This window comes from Alosa pseudoharengus, unplaced genomic scaffold, assembly GCF_046254945.1.
Source record: "Alosa pseudoharengus isolate Yale_2024_CS ecotype anadromous, Long Island Sound unplaced genomic scaffold, YU_APseudo_1.1 YU_APseudo_1.1_scf_1, whole genome shotgun sequence".
Classification (NCBI taxonomy): Eukaryota; Metazoa; Chordata; class Actinopteri; order Clupeiformes; family Clupeidae; genus Alosa; species Alosa pseudoharengus.
In genome coordinates, this window is record NW_027468564.1 from 47,854,452 (window position 1) to 47,869,452 (window position 15,001).

At 40.1% G+C, this 15,001-nt stretch overlaps 1 protein-coding gene across 1 annotated transcript; it reads left to right on the forward strand.

Annotated features, from left to right (window-relative positions):
- Positions 1 to 13,841: 13,841 nt before the first annotated feature.
- Positions 13,842 to 14,153, forward strand: LOC143119262 (histone H4). The gene has a single exon (XM_076280641.1). The coding sequence runs from the start codon at positions 13,842 to 13,844 to the stop codon at positions 14,151 to 14,153; it is 312 nt and encodes a 103-aa protein (XP_076136756.1).
- The last annotated feature ends 848 nt before the right edge of the window (positions 14,154 to 15,001 follow it).

Consider the following 15,001-nt stretch of genomic DNA (forward strand, 5'->3'; position numbering starts at 1 on the left):
CCAGAGGGGGGGAAATCCTCACCATCCCCCCCTACAAATCGCACCCTGATGACAGGTATGAAATACAAAATATGAATAGTATCATACAGCATTTATTGTCATTTTGAATTTGCAAGTTGTAAAGCAAGTGAGTAAAGTGACAGAATAAATGAATGTAGAAAATATACACATTTTAGAATAAGTAAAAAAATATATACATACTAAGGCAAACATTTCTTACTCATTTTGTCATGTGACAGCTTATGGAACAGTGTGCCTTCCACGGCACACCTACCCCCCTCCCCACCTCCCCCCAACATTCTAAATCAATTTTATGCACCATAAAAAGCGTTGCAATATGGCCGCAGAGTGGAGAGACTTGCCTAAAAGGACTTTGCTTCCCTCCACTCGGCGGCCATATTGCAACGCCCGATGAGTGCCCAAAAGCGTTGCAATAGAGCATCACAGTCCCGTCCACAGCCGATGCCGGAAGTAAGAATTCAATACAATTTCTCCATTGACAATTGGGGTATAAGCCATAAAAACGTAACTGCACATGGTAGACTTAAAACCAGCTACGGCTGTAATAAACGATTGTATATGCTCATGTAGACGCCAAAAGTTCATGGGGCACTAACCTTGTTTTGAGATAAATGTCTTTTATTTGTGATGTCTTGGATAAGTACTTCATTACCCACAATCCTGAACAATCCCACAATCCCACAGTGATGCCTCTGATTGGTGGAAAGGCCGTTATGGTCATAATTTGAAACTTTCTCAAACAAAATTATTGACAAAGATGGCGGAGTCTTTTACTGCCTATGGCGAAAATCTTAATGTGATTATTTCTTGACGAATATTGGTACTTGTATCAACAAGAATTGTGGTTTATACATCACACAAACTTAGTCAGGGCCAATACACTATCAAATAGACCAGGAGTGTGCGGTCCATATGGGCAGGTGGGGCAGCGAACTACCTGACATCAACTTTTGGATGATGGTGGCGTTTCTCGTTGAGTTTAATGTGTCATGCAATGTTGGGGCAGGGCACCTCGACGATCTCATTCCTCAAATATTTATTGCATAACCCTGGCGGCTTCAATAAGGATTGCAATACATACAGTCGGTTAAGACGTTCGGAAAGGTTACCGCCCCCCACGAGGGGGAAAGCAGGCTAACCTCACACAATGGAAGTCAATGGGCGAACTCGCTAACAGTTAGACTTTATGCATTCGTGTCACATTTAGGTGGAGTTCTGCTTGTTTCTGAACACAATAATTTGAAGGAATTGTGTTTACTTAACTGCCCAGTGTATGCTAACAACTTAATTCACCCTCGATTGCCCAATGTTGACGACAAATTTCTCTGGAAGCTATATTCAATGGTAGCATCATTAGGTTGCTAACTGGCTAACTTTATATCGTCAGTGTAACATAACCAACTGGTACACATTACTTGTTAAAACTATTCCCACGGCCATTGTAGGGAATGTGCATTCATGTGAGAATAAATTCAGATGCAACTTACGAGTATGTGATGTTAAGGCAAAAGGGTTAGCTTGCTAAACCGAGCTACACAGTCCGGCCATTGAAAGCAGTTCTACAATGAGTACACTCGAGACAGTTCTGGCCGTTTAACTGGAATTAGAAAAATGAGGGAACTTAATGTTACCCTTATCCTCCTTGACACACAGATAACTCTCAGTTGAAATGTGTTTGTGCCGTTTAGTGATGTTTGCTAAAAGATTTAATATTTTTATAGGTGCTTTCTGTACTCAAGCCAGTGCACCTCCATTAGATTGCAATCAAAACGAATGTTTCCCCCCTCGGGGGCTTTTCAGCCACGGTAACCACGGCAACTGGGGGCGGAAACCACGATTATGACTAGTTGCCGACTGTATGTATCCTATCCGCGCTAAAAGACGCCTGTATGGTCGTAAAGTAGTCTGCCCCATGGTCATATTCTAGAACTGCTCAAATTATTTCGCCAGTTAGGCCTATCGTTTCATTTCAAGATGCAGAAATGGCGAGTAGCTAGTGTTGCACCTGTTAACCGTGTTGAGTTTCTGTTAAAAAAAAAAAAAAAAAACAATTTGAGAGGTTAGAATTAGAAGATACGTTAGCTAACCCTGGTGTCTTCCTTGGTTTAGTAGCTAGCTTCTAGTGGATTTAATAGCATCTTCTGACAGCGCAAAAACGAGAAGGCAACGGTGTTCAAAGGTATGGCATAGGCTGATGCATTCAGAATGAGCTATATATCCTATAATATAGCCTAGTTCTACAGCGAGTGGTCAGACAATTATCCATAACACCCAACTGTCTTGAGTTGCAGTTATAAAACTACTTCAACTACTTAAAAATATTAGAAAGTTAGTAGGCCAGACAGAACACAAAAAAATAGTTTTGTTTACCCATAGCAACGTTGCTATGCTCCGCTGGTTTAACGTGATGAGAACGGTGCAAACTTAACTGATGGGTTACTAATCTCCAATTCTGACTGTGACATGATTTAAAGCAACCGTATGTAAGATTGTGGCCAAAACGGGTACTACAATCACTTTCAAATTACTGTAGAGCGGTGTATCCCCTTCCCCTCCCCTCTGACTGGCAGAGTTGGCAACTGGATGACGAAACACTACTGACTTTGTGATTAGTAGATAGGTGGAGGGTGGCGCATTAGGCCAAAACACAACACGACAACATCAACATCAGTTGAGGGCTGCAACTTCACTTTTTAAATGACAATATCCTGGCCAGACTACTGTTGTCAATGATATAAGTATTTAAAATGAACATGATTTCTTAATGTCTAGTGACATATCAGGGCAATTTTATGATTAATTGAAATACATTTTTTACATATGGTTCCTTTAAAGGTGCCATGTGTAATGTCCGCCAAAAAATCAATTCATACTCCACATTCCATAAAAAATGGGGCAGTATACCTCCAGAAAGTGAGTTGGTCTACCCTAGAGTAACAACCGAGACACGTGAATTGCAGTTTGGCTGGCGGTTATGTTGCCCGCATACCGCCTCCAATGGCCGAAACTGGTATTATGACACCTGTCGGGCTGTGGCTAGTAATTTAGCATGCTAATTCAGGTTGATATCTCTGCAGCACTATACCTTGTCATTTTTTTAATGACACCATCGCCCTTATTTCTTCTCATTCTTTTGATGCGTGTAGCTCATTTTTTGGATATTTTTACCTCAATTCTTACACATGGCACCTTTAAGCATACAGCAAAGTCCTGTAAAATATGTAATATGTAGCCCAAAATGATAGGCTATTAAAAAAAAGTCAGACAAGGCTTTCTGCCCTACCAAAATGTATGGTCACCGCACGCTACTGAAATAGACCATGTAAATGTTAGTTTAAACGCTCAAACTTTTCAGGTAGCCGACAGGCTAACCTTTAGCATTTCCGACATTGCATGTCATTACATAATGCAGCTAACATTAGCCTACATGCTGCAACACAGGTATGAAATATATTATGTTTTAGTGAGTGTCCAAAGGGGTGAAAGCCACTTTAAATCGGGTCACATTATTGACTGTTGCGTGTCCGACAGTCAGCTTGTGGGTTTTGTAAGGGCCAGCATGAGGGACAACAAGACCTACAAAGTTGTGGTGAGTTTCGCAGGGAGTTTGGTAACGTTAATGCTGCTAGTTAACATTAGCTAGGCTACTGTAGCCTTCATACTGTATGATTCATATCAATCGTTAACTAGGGAATACTTCTTCGTGCATTTAACTCATTGAATGCCAAGCTGTTTTCGGGAGCTTTGTCCTAGAGTGCCAGCAATCTAGACCATTGTTGATGATTTTTGTACAACCACAGCATATTCTGTGTTATAGCTATGAACACATACAATAGCTCGATTAAAAGGTGAGACTTTAAGCTCTCGGTGGGTGCAAACCGTGTATTTCTACACGCCTCTGTTCCTGAGAAATCCCAAGCTAAACAGTGGCTAGTTTTCATCAAAATCGCTGTTTTTTTCTAGAAATGGAGATATAACGTCTTTCATGAAATATGAAGTGTTGCCTGTTACTTACTTGTGTAAACTTTACGAGAAGTGATCAGCGAGACCTGGCGAGACTGCCACCTAGTGATAGACCCATGAAAATGGCCTGGTTTTGACCTGACGTGCATGCGTCACTGATTCGACCCAAAGCGGCAACCGAGTTATGATAAAATGTCCAGATAAAATGTCCAGATTGTGTGTTTTCATGAGTTTCACGATCGTCATATATTTCATTTCCATTCATCACAGAGTTTCCAAAATCACATATAAGGTGTGTTAGAGTGTCTAGTTTCGTAATTAAAAAAAAAAAGCTAAAAACGTAATATTACGTTTTTGGCACTCAACGCATGGGAAGGAAAAACTTAATATTACGTTTTTGGCACTCAATGAGTTAATGAACATGTGTAATATTTCACGGCAAGTTAATAAACTGAATATGGTGGTCCAAGAACAGACCATGCACCAGTCCATGCATCAGCCCGACTGAGCAGCGATGACAGTCAGGTACAAAGCACTGCACCATGTTGCTAACGTTAACGTTAACCGCTTTCACACACAATATCAAATACACGATGATAAATATAAAATTCAACATCAAAACACTATTATTTATATGATAACTGCTATTAACTGCACATTCACTATATAAAAATTACTGTTTGGAGGAAAGGGTTCTCGTGCTGTCGCCGGTTGGAAGTCGTTCAAATAAGCAATTCGCGCCGTTTCGTCCTGGCTTATATATTATTCAGTGAGGCACGGTGGTTTATGGGATGAGTAGTTCCTTCGCTCGGAAATGAAAATATGTACACAGTCTTGTACCTTTGACTTTTTTGGGATTTTCTCTTCGTTTTTTCACTCGAAATGATATGTTGTACGCTTATGAGTTATGCCGTAGCTGGTTAGCCTAAGACATGCTGTAAAACTCTTTAGATACGGATTTTTCCAAAACGTCAATGGGACAAATGAATGGGAATGTTACTTCCGGCACCTAACCGCATTTCGGCTGTGGGCGGGACTGTGATGCTCTATATGGCAGCCGAGTTAGGCAAGTTCCTCCACTCGGCGGCCATTTTGCAACGCTTTTTGGGCTCTCATCGGGCCTCCATTTCGGCAGAAATGCGTGTGCGCAAGGCTTCACGGCACCAACCTTGCTCCAGCGGCGAGTTCACAACACATGATTGGCACAATGTCTTCACAACACACTTTGACGTTTTGCCGAGGAAGGGGTGGGATATGTGTAGACAAAGTTACAAACTAACCCCATGCATTTCTATTTTTCAGGATTTTTTGAGTGCTGTGTCTCCTCATTAGAAAGTCTCTGACACAGCACTCAAAAAATCCTCCATAGAAATGCATGGGGTTCTTCTTCTTCTTCTTGATCCTCTTTGGGGTTTTACGACAGCCGGCATCCAAAAAGTTGCATTGCTGTCACCTATGGAACTAGCACCGTAGTTTCCAAGGATTCCCTCCTTTCAGGAGAAAAGTGCGGGAAAGGAAACAAAAGAAAGAAGGTGGTGCAAACTGATGATATGTCGGTGGTAGGCTAATAACCTTTTCTCAAAGACTGCCCCCTTAAATACAAAATGACCAACCGTGTCTGGGAATTTGGTTTCGAAGGGAAATTACAGGGCATTTAGGTAGTGGGTGTGTGAGGTAACGCAGTCCTCTATTTACATAGAACTTTGTATAAATACGAAGTAACTGCTCCTAGATAAACACTTTCGGTTTGACACAATCGAGAAATCATCATGACTGATCCAGCTGCCTGCAGCCTGCACCTAAGAAGGGGTATTCAGATGAACTCTAAACATTTACTACAAACATGAGCGGCAGAAGTAAAACCGGCGGGTTAGTCCGTGTTTAGACCTAACAAGTTTCAAAAATCAGTAAAATTCTGGACTGGGAGAATCTTCGACGCTGATGCAGAAGTTTTCTTACATCGATACTGTTCTTCGGTTACTTTATTCGAAAAACCTGTTGATAAATATGGAATCTGGTATGGAGTACGAAGGTACAAAGTACAACTAAAAAAGACGCAATTCGGAGTGCAATCCGAGCTACCTACATCGATCTCCTTAGGTCCACACTATGGGCGGATCTTTTATAATGGTGAAGTCAAAAGGTGTTTCACCTGTAACTCCACTGAACATCAGTATAAGGAATGTCCAACAGTTAAATGCTGGAGATGCGGTCAGTGCGGGCATAAAGCTACCAGTTGCGTCCGTGAAAGCACTTGCACTTTGTGCGGCGAGAAAAACCACACGTACTTCAAGTGCCCTAAATCATATGTTAATCGTATCAAAAAGCCTAAGCCAAACCCGGCGCCTTGTCCACCACAACCAACTGAGACAGATGGGCCTAATGAAAATCAACCAGAAAACGAAACTAATGAGAACCAGGGAGAACAAGCGTTACAGGAAGAAAACTTTGAAAGTGCTAGTGAGTCGAGTTTTGGGGCTGATAATGTCGAGGAGGAATCCAATGAATCCGAGAGTGAAGGTGAATCTACAGAGGAATCTGAGGAGGATGAACCTGAGGAGGACGAATCTGAGGAAGAATCGGAGAGTAGTGATCTTATTGACCTGGAGACTTCTTTGGCAAAGGACAATCAGGTGAACGTAGTTCAACAGGGACAGGAGAAAGAAAAGAGTGCACCTACAAAAAGCCCACAAGAACAAGTTTATGATACAGAGTTCCCTTTTTTACAAATAAGCCCACCAAATGACTCGAGGACCTCCGATAAAGCAAAGAAGAGACAATTATCCCTCACACCATCACTAAAAAAGTCTAACTAAAACTTTATTGGCTTTTTTTCTTCAATGTTTTTATTATCCTACAATGTACGTGGAGTTAAGTCGGTAGAAAACATGAAAAAGAAGATGCAATTACTCAAGCAACAAAACATTGACATTTCGTGTTTACAAGAATTAAGAATAACTAATGACGAAGACATTCGAGATATGCAAACAATGGTCACATGGACATTGCATCATTTCCTATGGCGACGACAAAGCGGACGGTGTAGGAATTCTTTTAAAATCAAAGAATATTGTTATTTTAAAAGTGAGACAAATAATTCCAGGGAGACTTCTTAGTCGATTTGTTTTTCAAAGGTAAAAACAAATTGAGTGATTAATATATATACTCCACCTGATAGGCATAACATTTTTTCGATCTTTAGAAAACTGCAAACACTTTGTATGGCTATAATGTTTTCGTGTGTGGTGACTTTAAAGCAGTGACTGAAGAAAAGGACAGAATAGCTAACAAACCTTTTAAGTTAACAAAAGGGAAAATCCTCCGAGATATATGTAAAAGCCTGAACCTGAGAGATTGTTTCCGAGTACTTCATCCTACTTAGGTAGGTTACACAAGAATAGATTTGAATACTAAAACTCGGATCGACAGAATCTATGTGTCAAGCCAAGTTTTTATTAAATCTTATGAGACAAAATATATCGTAGATTCGGATCATTTAGCTGTGATCACCCAATGTGAAATTGAGAAACGTAACTCTCAGAGATTATGGAGGTTGAATACTCGATACTTAAAGGAATATTCAGTTATCGATGCTCTTCAGAAGGAATTTCAAAACCTGGAAAACTTACGTCCTCTCTGGAAATCAGAATGTAGTTTTTGGGAATCAGTCAAAACTCGTCTACGAATTTTTTTTGTTCCAAGTGTAAAGCTTTAAACCAAGAAAAAGAAAGTCAATATTGAGGCCTAACAAGAAAATATATTGAACTAAAACTAGCCAAGGACAATGAACATGAACTGGAACAACTAAGGGAGAAATTGGATGTATTCAATGAAGAATCAAATACGAACTTGAAACTTTACAGTGGTCACGTCTATGAATCTACACCAACCATTCATTCTTTATTGGATAGTTTTAAAAAGAGGAAACCTGGATTGAAAAAATCAAAACGCAAATGGTTATGTCTAATTGAAGAAATCAAATCTAAAACAAAGGCCCAGCCAGAAAACATGTACAGCTCAATTACCATCAACAGAGATGAAATTAATAATAGGGATCGACCGATATGGATTTTTTAGTGCCGATACCGATACCGATTTTTTTCCATCAGCCTAAGCCGATGACCGATACAGGCTGCCGATTTTCTTGAGCCGATATTTGGAGCCGATACTGCTTTTATTTTGCTCCCTAAATTTACATTATACAAATGACACATAATTACACAAATGATGATAACAAATGTTATAAGTCTCAATTTAAAACAGCAACATTAAACTTATGGATGGGTGCACTGAATGGTTAACTGTGCAAAATGCTTTCATCAACATCTTACAAGACAGCCTTGATGATGCATTGCTTGCTGACATATTATAAGACATAATTCAGGTCATCACAAAATGTCCTTTGTCAACACATTTAAATAATTTAAGAAAACAATAAGCCTGAAAATTAGCTATTGAAATAAAGTGCTTGATTTGTAATTTAAGACTGCATGGTTTCAATTTTTCTATGTCTATATTTTTCTAAAAAAAGCTGCCAGATTTGTCAACCACAGAACATAAATCAGCAGAGGAAAATAACGTGGTGTCAAATGTTTCTGTTCTAAACGGCATCAACGTCAAAAGGTATAAAAACATATCTCTCAGTTTTAAAATCTCTCCTTCAGGTAGCGCAGCACTCTCATATCGCTGTGATGCGTGTGTCCCACTGAGTGAGACCAGACGCACACACAAACTTCTGTTTGGTAGCTGACGAACCACCATTGAACTGGATTGATAATGATAACATTAGCAAACGGCTCTAAACAACACGAATTAATATTCAACTACATATAACACGTCTCTCATTATTAAAGCTCTGATATCACTGCGATGGCAACTCCGCCCGCTCGAAGGGAGACACACACACCACGCGTCCAAAACTCGATGACACAGATGGTCGCTGAATAAAACTCCCACAAAATACTTCGGAACAACGTCTGCATTACTTACTGTAATCATATGATTGACCACCGCTACCCCATGCATACGGATAGCCTACAACTTAGCTATTTGCAGCTCCCTAAATACAATGGCAAGCAGTTTTATAGAAGAGGGGCATTCAGGGAGGGAGACACACCACACGCGTCCAACACTCAGCCAGGTGGTCGCTGAATAAAACTCCCACAAATACCACGGAACAACGTTGGCATTACATATGATCAGTGTTTGTAACAGCTAGCTACCGCATGCATATGGATAGCCTAGCCCACAACTTAGCTATTTGCAGCTACCTAAATACAATGGCAAATGGCAAGCAGTTTTATAAACGAGGCATTAAGCATTAAATAAAGTAGGCTACCTATATCATTCGCATTTTCCATTTGGACCCACAAACTTGCTTCCACCTTTAAAGTGTATGGCAATATTTCAGCTAAGTCAAACAGTTAAGATGCTTTGAAAGTTTAAAGTTTACTGTTGTCTTGAAGAGCAGGCTTTCAGCTCTCTGCTCTTGGGGGAGGGGCAGTCTGCACGTGAATTGCAGCGTCTCCAGCAACACAGACCTGCCTGTGGACGCCTGTATGTAAATAATGCGGGGGAAAAACTATCGGCGAACGCAGCCGCTTATCGGCCGATGCTGATACACGTAAAAAACCCAAATATCGGCCCGATATATCGGCTGGCCGATATATTGGTCGATCCCTAATTAATAACTTTTTAGGAAGTAGAACCATCATGAAAAACCATCTGCAGGAGCAACTTGCAAATCCGATATCTTCTGGCGAGGTAGAAAATGCAATCAACTGCCTGAATAAAGGTAAGACTCCTGGACCTGATGGGTTTCCGTTAGAATTTTACCAAATGTCTATTTCCACACTGGCAGAAATCCTCAGGAAAGTCTTCAACGAAGGTATCGAATCAGGACATTTTCACCAATCTTTCTACCATGGCACTATGTCCCTCCTGTATAAGAAAGGGGACAAGTCAGATATTAACAATTATAGGCATTTAACAATTATGAATGTTGACTACAAGATTTTTGTGAAAATATTAATGAAAAGGCTTGAACCCTTATTACAAGAAATTGAAAAAGAACAAACCTGTGCAATTAAGGGCCGTAATATATGGGATAATCTAAGCACCCTGAGAGAACTTTGCGATGGGAGATCAATCATAGGTTTTTATATTGTGGGTTTAGACCAAAAAAAGGCATTTGACTTTATATCAAGAGAATACGTGTGGAAAGTGTTAGAGTGGTTTGGTCTTCCTGAGAGTTTTATTAGTCTCATTAAACTTCTGTACCATACATCAGTAGTACAAGCTAAAATGAACGGTGACTTAACAGACCCCTTTCTAGTTAATAGAGGAGTGAAACAAGGATGCCCACTTAGTGCAGCTTTGTATATAATTGCAATCAGCCCTCTAATAAGAAACATTAAGCAGGATACCCGGTTAAATGGGGTGAATTTAAATCCGCAAAACAAAATTAAGATATTGGCCTATGCTGATGATCTGACTGTCCTAGTTACATCTCAAAATGAAATGGACATAATAAACAAACATTTTAAAAAATATGAAGAGGTATCAGAAGCTAAATTAAATGATGCTAAAACAGAAGCTGTATGGATTGGTCGACCTGAAAGGAAATTTCCAATAAATGTTATTGAAAAGGAATAAAATAAAGATTTTAGGATTTTTTTTTTTAGTGATCAAAAAAGTGCAGAAAATAATTGGAAGAAGAAAGAGTATGAGATTAAGGAAAAAATAGAAAAAATGGACTGACGCTTCGAATAGCCCAGGCTACTTTGGACTTGAGACTTTGACTAAACAAACGTCAATTCCGGCTGCAAGGTCCCAAATTGAAACGAGCGATAGACTAATGCCACATAGCCAATGTTAGACAAAGTTGCAGACTGAGCGACGTATCACGCCATCAAGCACGGGTATGTAGTGACCACTCAAAATAAAAGTATGTGCAATAAACTGACGCTTCGAATAGCATTAGGAAGTTATTCAGTAACAGGCATGCAAACTGGTCAGGGGTGAAAAAGGTGAGAAGAGCACGCGAAGTGACAATAGTGCATAGCTTCCACGGAGTATGAAATGGCCCAAAACCAGAGATTTACAAAGAAGACAAACTATAAAATCACTAAAAAATGTGTTGTGGCCAAAAATATCATATGTATGATAAAAATAAGTGAATATAAAAAAAGTGTCTTCTTCTCCTATTTCTCCTTAAGTGTGAGGGGCCAGTTAAACTGTTTGGCAGCATGCTTCAGCATGGCCCTCCTCTCCTCCTAAGCAATCTACATGAGTTTTCTTTCTTTCTTTTTTCTCTGTGCCTGAAGTTCAGACATTTCTGAAGATTTCAGGCCTATTGGACATGAAGACATAGTAGGCATAGTATTAGAATAAAGATGATAAGTTTGAATATTTGTTGAACCAAACCAGGTGAAACTTGCTTGAGACACACTATTTCAGACTAACATTATATAAAATAGGGTAGACTAGACTAATTTGTAAAATCGATTTGAAATGTTTTAACTTCCTATGGAATGGGCATTTTTGTGTCTAGACCAGGTCTTGTGAAGCCGTGTGCAAAAGTAGATCATATATGGATTCCCAAGTGTCCAAGCTTTCAAATAGTGTATAACATTACTATGCTACATATCAATATGGTGCAATTGATTTATAATGTTGGGGGAGAGGGGGGTGGGTGTGTTGTGGAGGGCACATTATTTCATAACAAGTGTTATCCTGCACCCTAGGTTACTTACAGATTGTGGCATTGTGCTAGTTAGTTTGTTTAACCAACCAATAAAGTTGTGTTGTGTGAATAGTGTTCACACTAAATGTTAAACTGTAGCCTACCCTATAGGCACAGGCTACTTCAGATCAGGTCACTGAACGTTTCTTAAAGACATTTCAATCAACACTGATTTTTGTTTCTGATCAAGATCAGTATAGCAAAGGCTAATGTTAATGAGTTAAATGTGAATGATTAAATAGTTAAACGTTTTGTACAGCCCAGTTTAGGAGACATTTAACTCTTTAGGTTATTCGCATTAGCCTTTGCTATACTGATAAGGTCTGTGTATTTGCTTCACCTTTTGCCGATCTAGACCAAGTACAGCACGTGACCTATTCATCAAATTAACTCGTTGTGTCTATATTTTTGTCTCATATCGCTAACTTTAACAACATCAAAACAAAACCGCCAATGCTACGTTGCTACACTAATCTCAACGTCTTTTGCTAACAGAAGTTGAAAGTTTCAACTTGCCCACCTGTGACATCTCTAGGCACCTCTCCTCGCCGTGCTCACATTCCAGCTGACATTTCAGACGCATCTAGGCCTATCTGCGCTCACAAAAGGAGGCTATAGGCAGAGACTTTCTAATGAGGAGACACAGCACTCAAAAAATCCTCAATAGAAATGCATGGGGCTAGTTTGTCACGCCAATATGGCCGTTGTCTACATATATCCCACCCCTTCCTCGGCAAAACGTCGACATGTGAATACATTGAGCCAATCATATGGTGTGTTGTGAAGATATTGTGCCAATCATGTGTTGTGATCTCGCCGCTGGAGCAAGATTGGTGTCGTGAAGCCTTGCGCACGCGCAGTTCGACCCAAAGACTGTGCCCGATGAGTTCCCATAAAACGTTGGTATATGGCCGCCGAGTGGAGGGACTTGCCTAAAAGGACTTTGCTATAGGCTACCTGCGCGATCGTTCTGTTCACGTTGCCTCTGCAGCAACAACCTTCGACTGATGTTTAGTAAACGCACATAGCCTAACATTCGTTGCTGAAATTTTTAATGGCGCTCTGGCAACACCAAGATGTGTTTGCGTCTGCACAATAGTAAACTCAGCTCACGTTGACCCCCCCCTAAATATTTTCTCATCGGTTCTGCACAAACCACGTCAGTCATTTTGGATTCAAAACGGCGAATTTCGCCGAAAGGTGAGGAGTTTGCATGCCTGCAGTAAGCTATACACATTTAGCCTTAACTCAAAACAATTGTTAGGCTTATGTCATTCTGATCTGTAGAAATGTCACATGCAGCCATGCCTAAATTTATTACACATGCATTAGAGGCCACATTAATTATAGGCTAATATATTATAATATTCAGTATTCATTATTGAATGCTTAGCTGGAATGATGTTTCCCTATCATTCTATTTTTAAAGCAGGCATACCTGTGGGCATGTAATTGAGCTACGGGTTTTCTTCAGGAATGGCATGTTTGAACGGGCACTGCACTAGTTTCCCTAATGTGCCGAGTAATGTGCCGAAGCTTCTAAACATGGAAGACAAGGAAAACACAGCGACATCTGGTTGTTTGCATAAATTATAGCAGCCAGGGACTAGTGAAAAGAATGCCTACAACGTTCAACACAATGCCAAAGCTTCGAAATGTTCTCATTCATTACATTAAAAGTGTTTCAAGAAATTTGCATTTCTGTTTCTGACTTGCCTAAAAGGACTTTGTTGCAAGCACCTCATGCTTATACATCCATAAGTACATTCATGTGGATCTCTGATTTAGTATTTTTTGTCATACTTTTTATGGTATGTTTAGTGTGATGTCTGATGTCTGTATGCTACTGAGACCTTGAATATATCTATCTATCTACCTAAAAAAGTAGCAATTTCTGCAATGTATTGATATCGGTTCTACTTTGTTTCGTTGTGAGATGAGGCTAAAGGTCGGATGTGGGCGTTTTTTTACGTTTATTAGCCTAATACTTGGAGGGGTGGGCGAAGAAGGGAGGGGCAGTGTTTCGTAGTTTTCACCAACGTCCTCTCTTTGGTACTAAATTCGAGTTGCGATCCAATATTTCTTCATAATTCTATAACTTGAACACAGAACGATGTCTGGCAGAGGTAAAGGAGGTAAAGGTCTTGGTAAGGGAGGCGCTAAGCGTCATCGCAAAGTGCTTCGTGATAACATCCAGGGTATCACCAAGCCGGCAATCAGGCGTTTGGCTCGCCGTGGTGGTGTAAAACGTATCTCTGGTCTCATCTACGAAGAGACCCGTGGCGTGTTGAAGGTTTTCCTGGAGAACGTGATTCGTGATGCTGTCACCTACACCGAGCACGCTAAAAGAAAGACCGTAACAGCTATGGACGTCGTCTATGCTCTGAAACGCCAGGGTCGTACTCTGTACGGTTTTGGTGGTTAAAGATCAGATCTCTTCATCGACTTATACCCAAAGGCTCTTTTAAGAGCCGCCCAATTCCTTATAAAATGATATATTCCATTTAGGGTAATGTACTATGAACTTACTATGAATGCACTTCCATACAATGTCACATTGCTACAGGATTTGGGCTGTAGGGCACTGCGATCATATGAGGATCTTCGTGTTGTCTACATCCAATGGTTTGTAGCCAAGAACCATTGTTGATATTAAAGTCAAAAACAAAGAAATGAACGCAGCACGCTTGCTATCCTAACCTATGTGCAGGTGCGACGCCATGAATGCGCTACAGAATGACCCCATTGTTATTAGGCTTCACAACAAAGTCGTCTGGCAAATATCAAACAAAACCATATAGGCCTACATGTTGAATAGTCCTACCTACATAACACAAAAGGCCTTCTTTCATCGCTTGAATCGTAACTAGTTTTCATAATCTGCTAAGCATATATACATATGTGGCCTGACAGACAGGAACGTCAGGGTGTACAGGCTAGACATATTTACTTTTACAGTAAATTTGGCTTACAGTGGTGTTTCCTATGTTTTACTGCAAATTTGTCATTGTCCCTTTGCAGAATGATGTAAAAGCCTTTGTTTCCTTTATACTGTAAGAATGGCAGTACCAACACAGGGCAATCATTACAGTAGAGTTTTGCTGTGCACATTTTATCATGATTCGAGTAAAGCCCCAGGAAAACTAATAATGAATTATAATGTTAAAAGTAAAACTATTTGGCATAGATTTCGAAGGATTACCTTCCTACGGTAGAAAAGTGCGGGAAAGGAAACACAAGAAGGTGGTGTAAACCGATGATCTGTGGGAGGTG

Bases quoted from the DNA above. Each gene is read 5' to 3' on its own strand.
- LOC143119262 (XM_076280641.1), top strand. From the start codon at position 13,842: ATGTCTGGCAGAGGTAAAGGAGGTAAAGGTCTTGGTAAGGGAGGCGCT.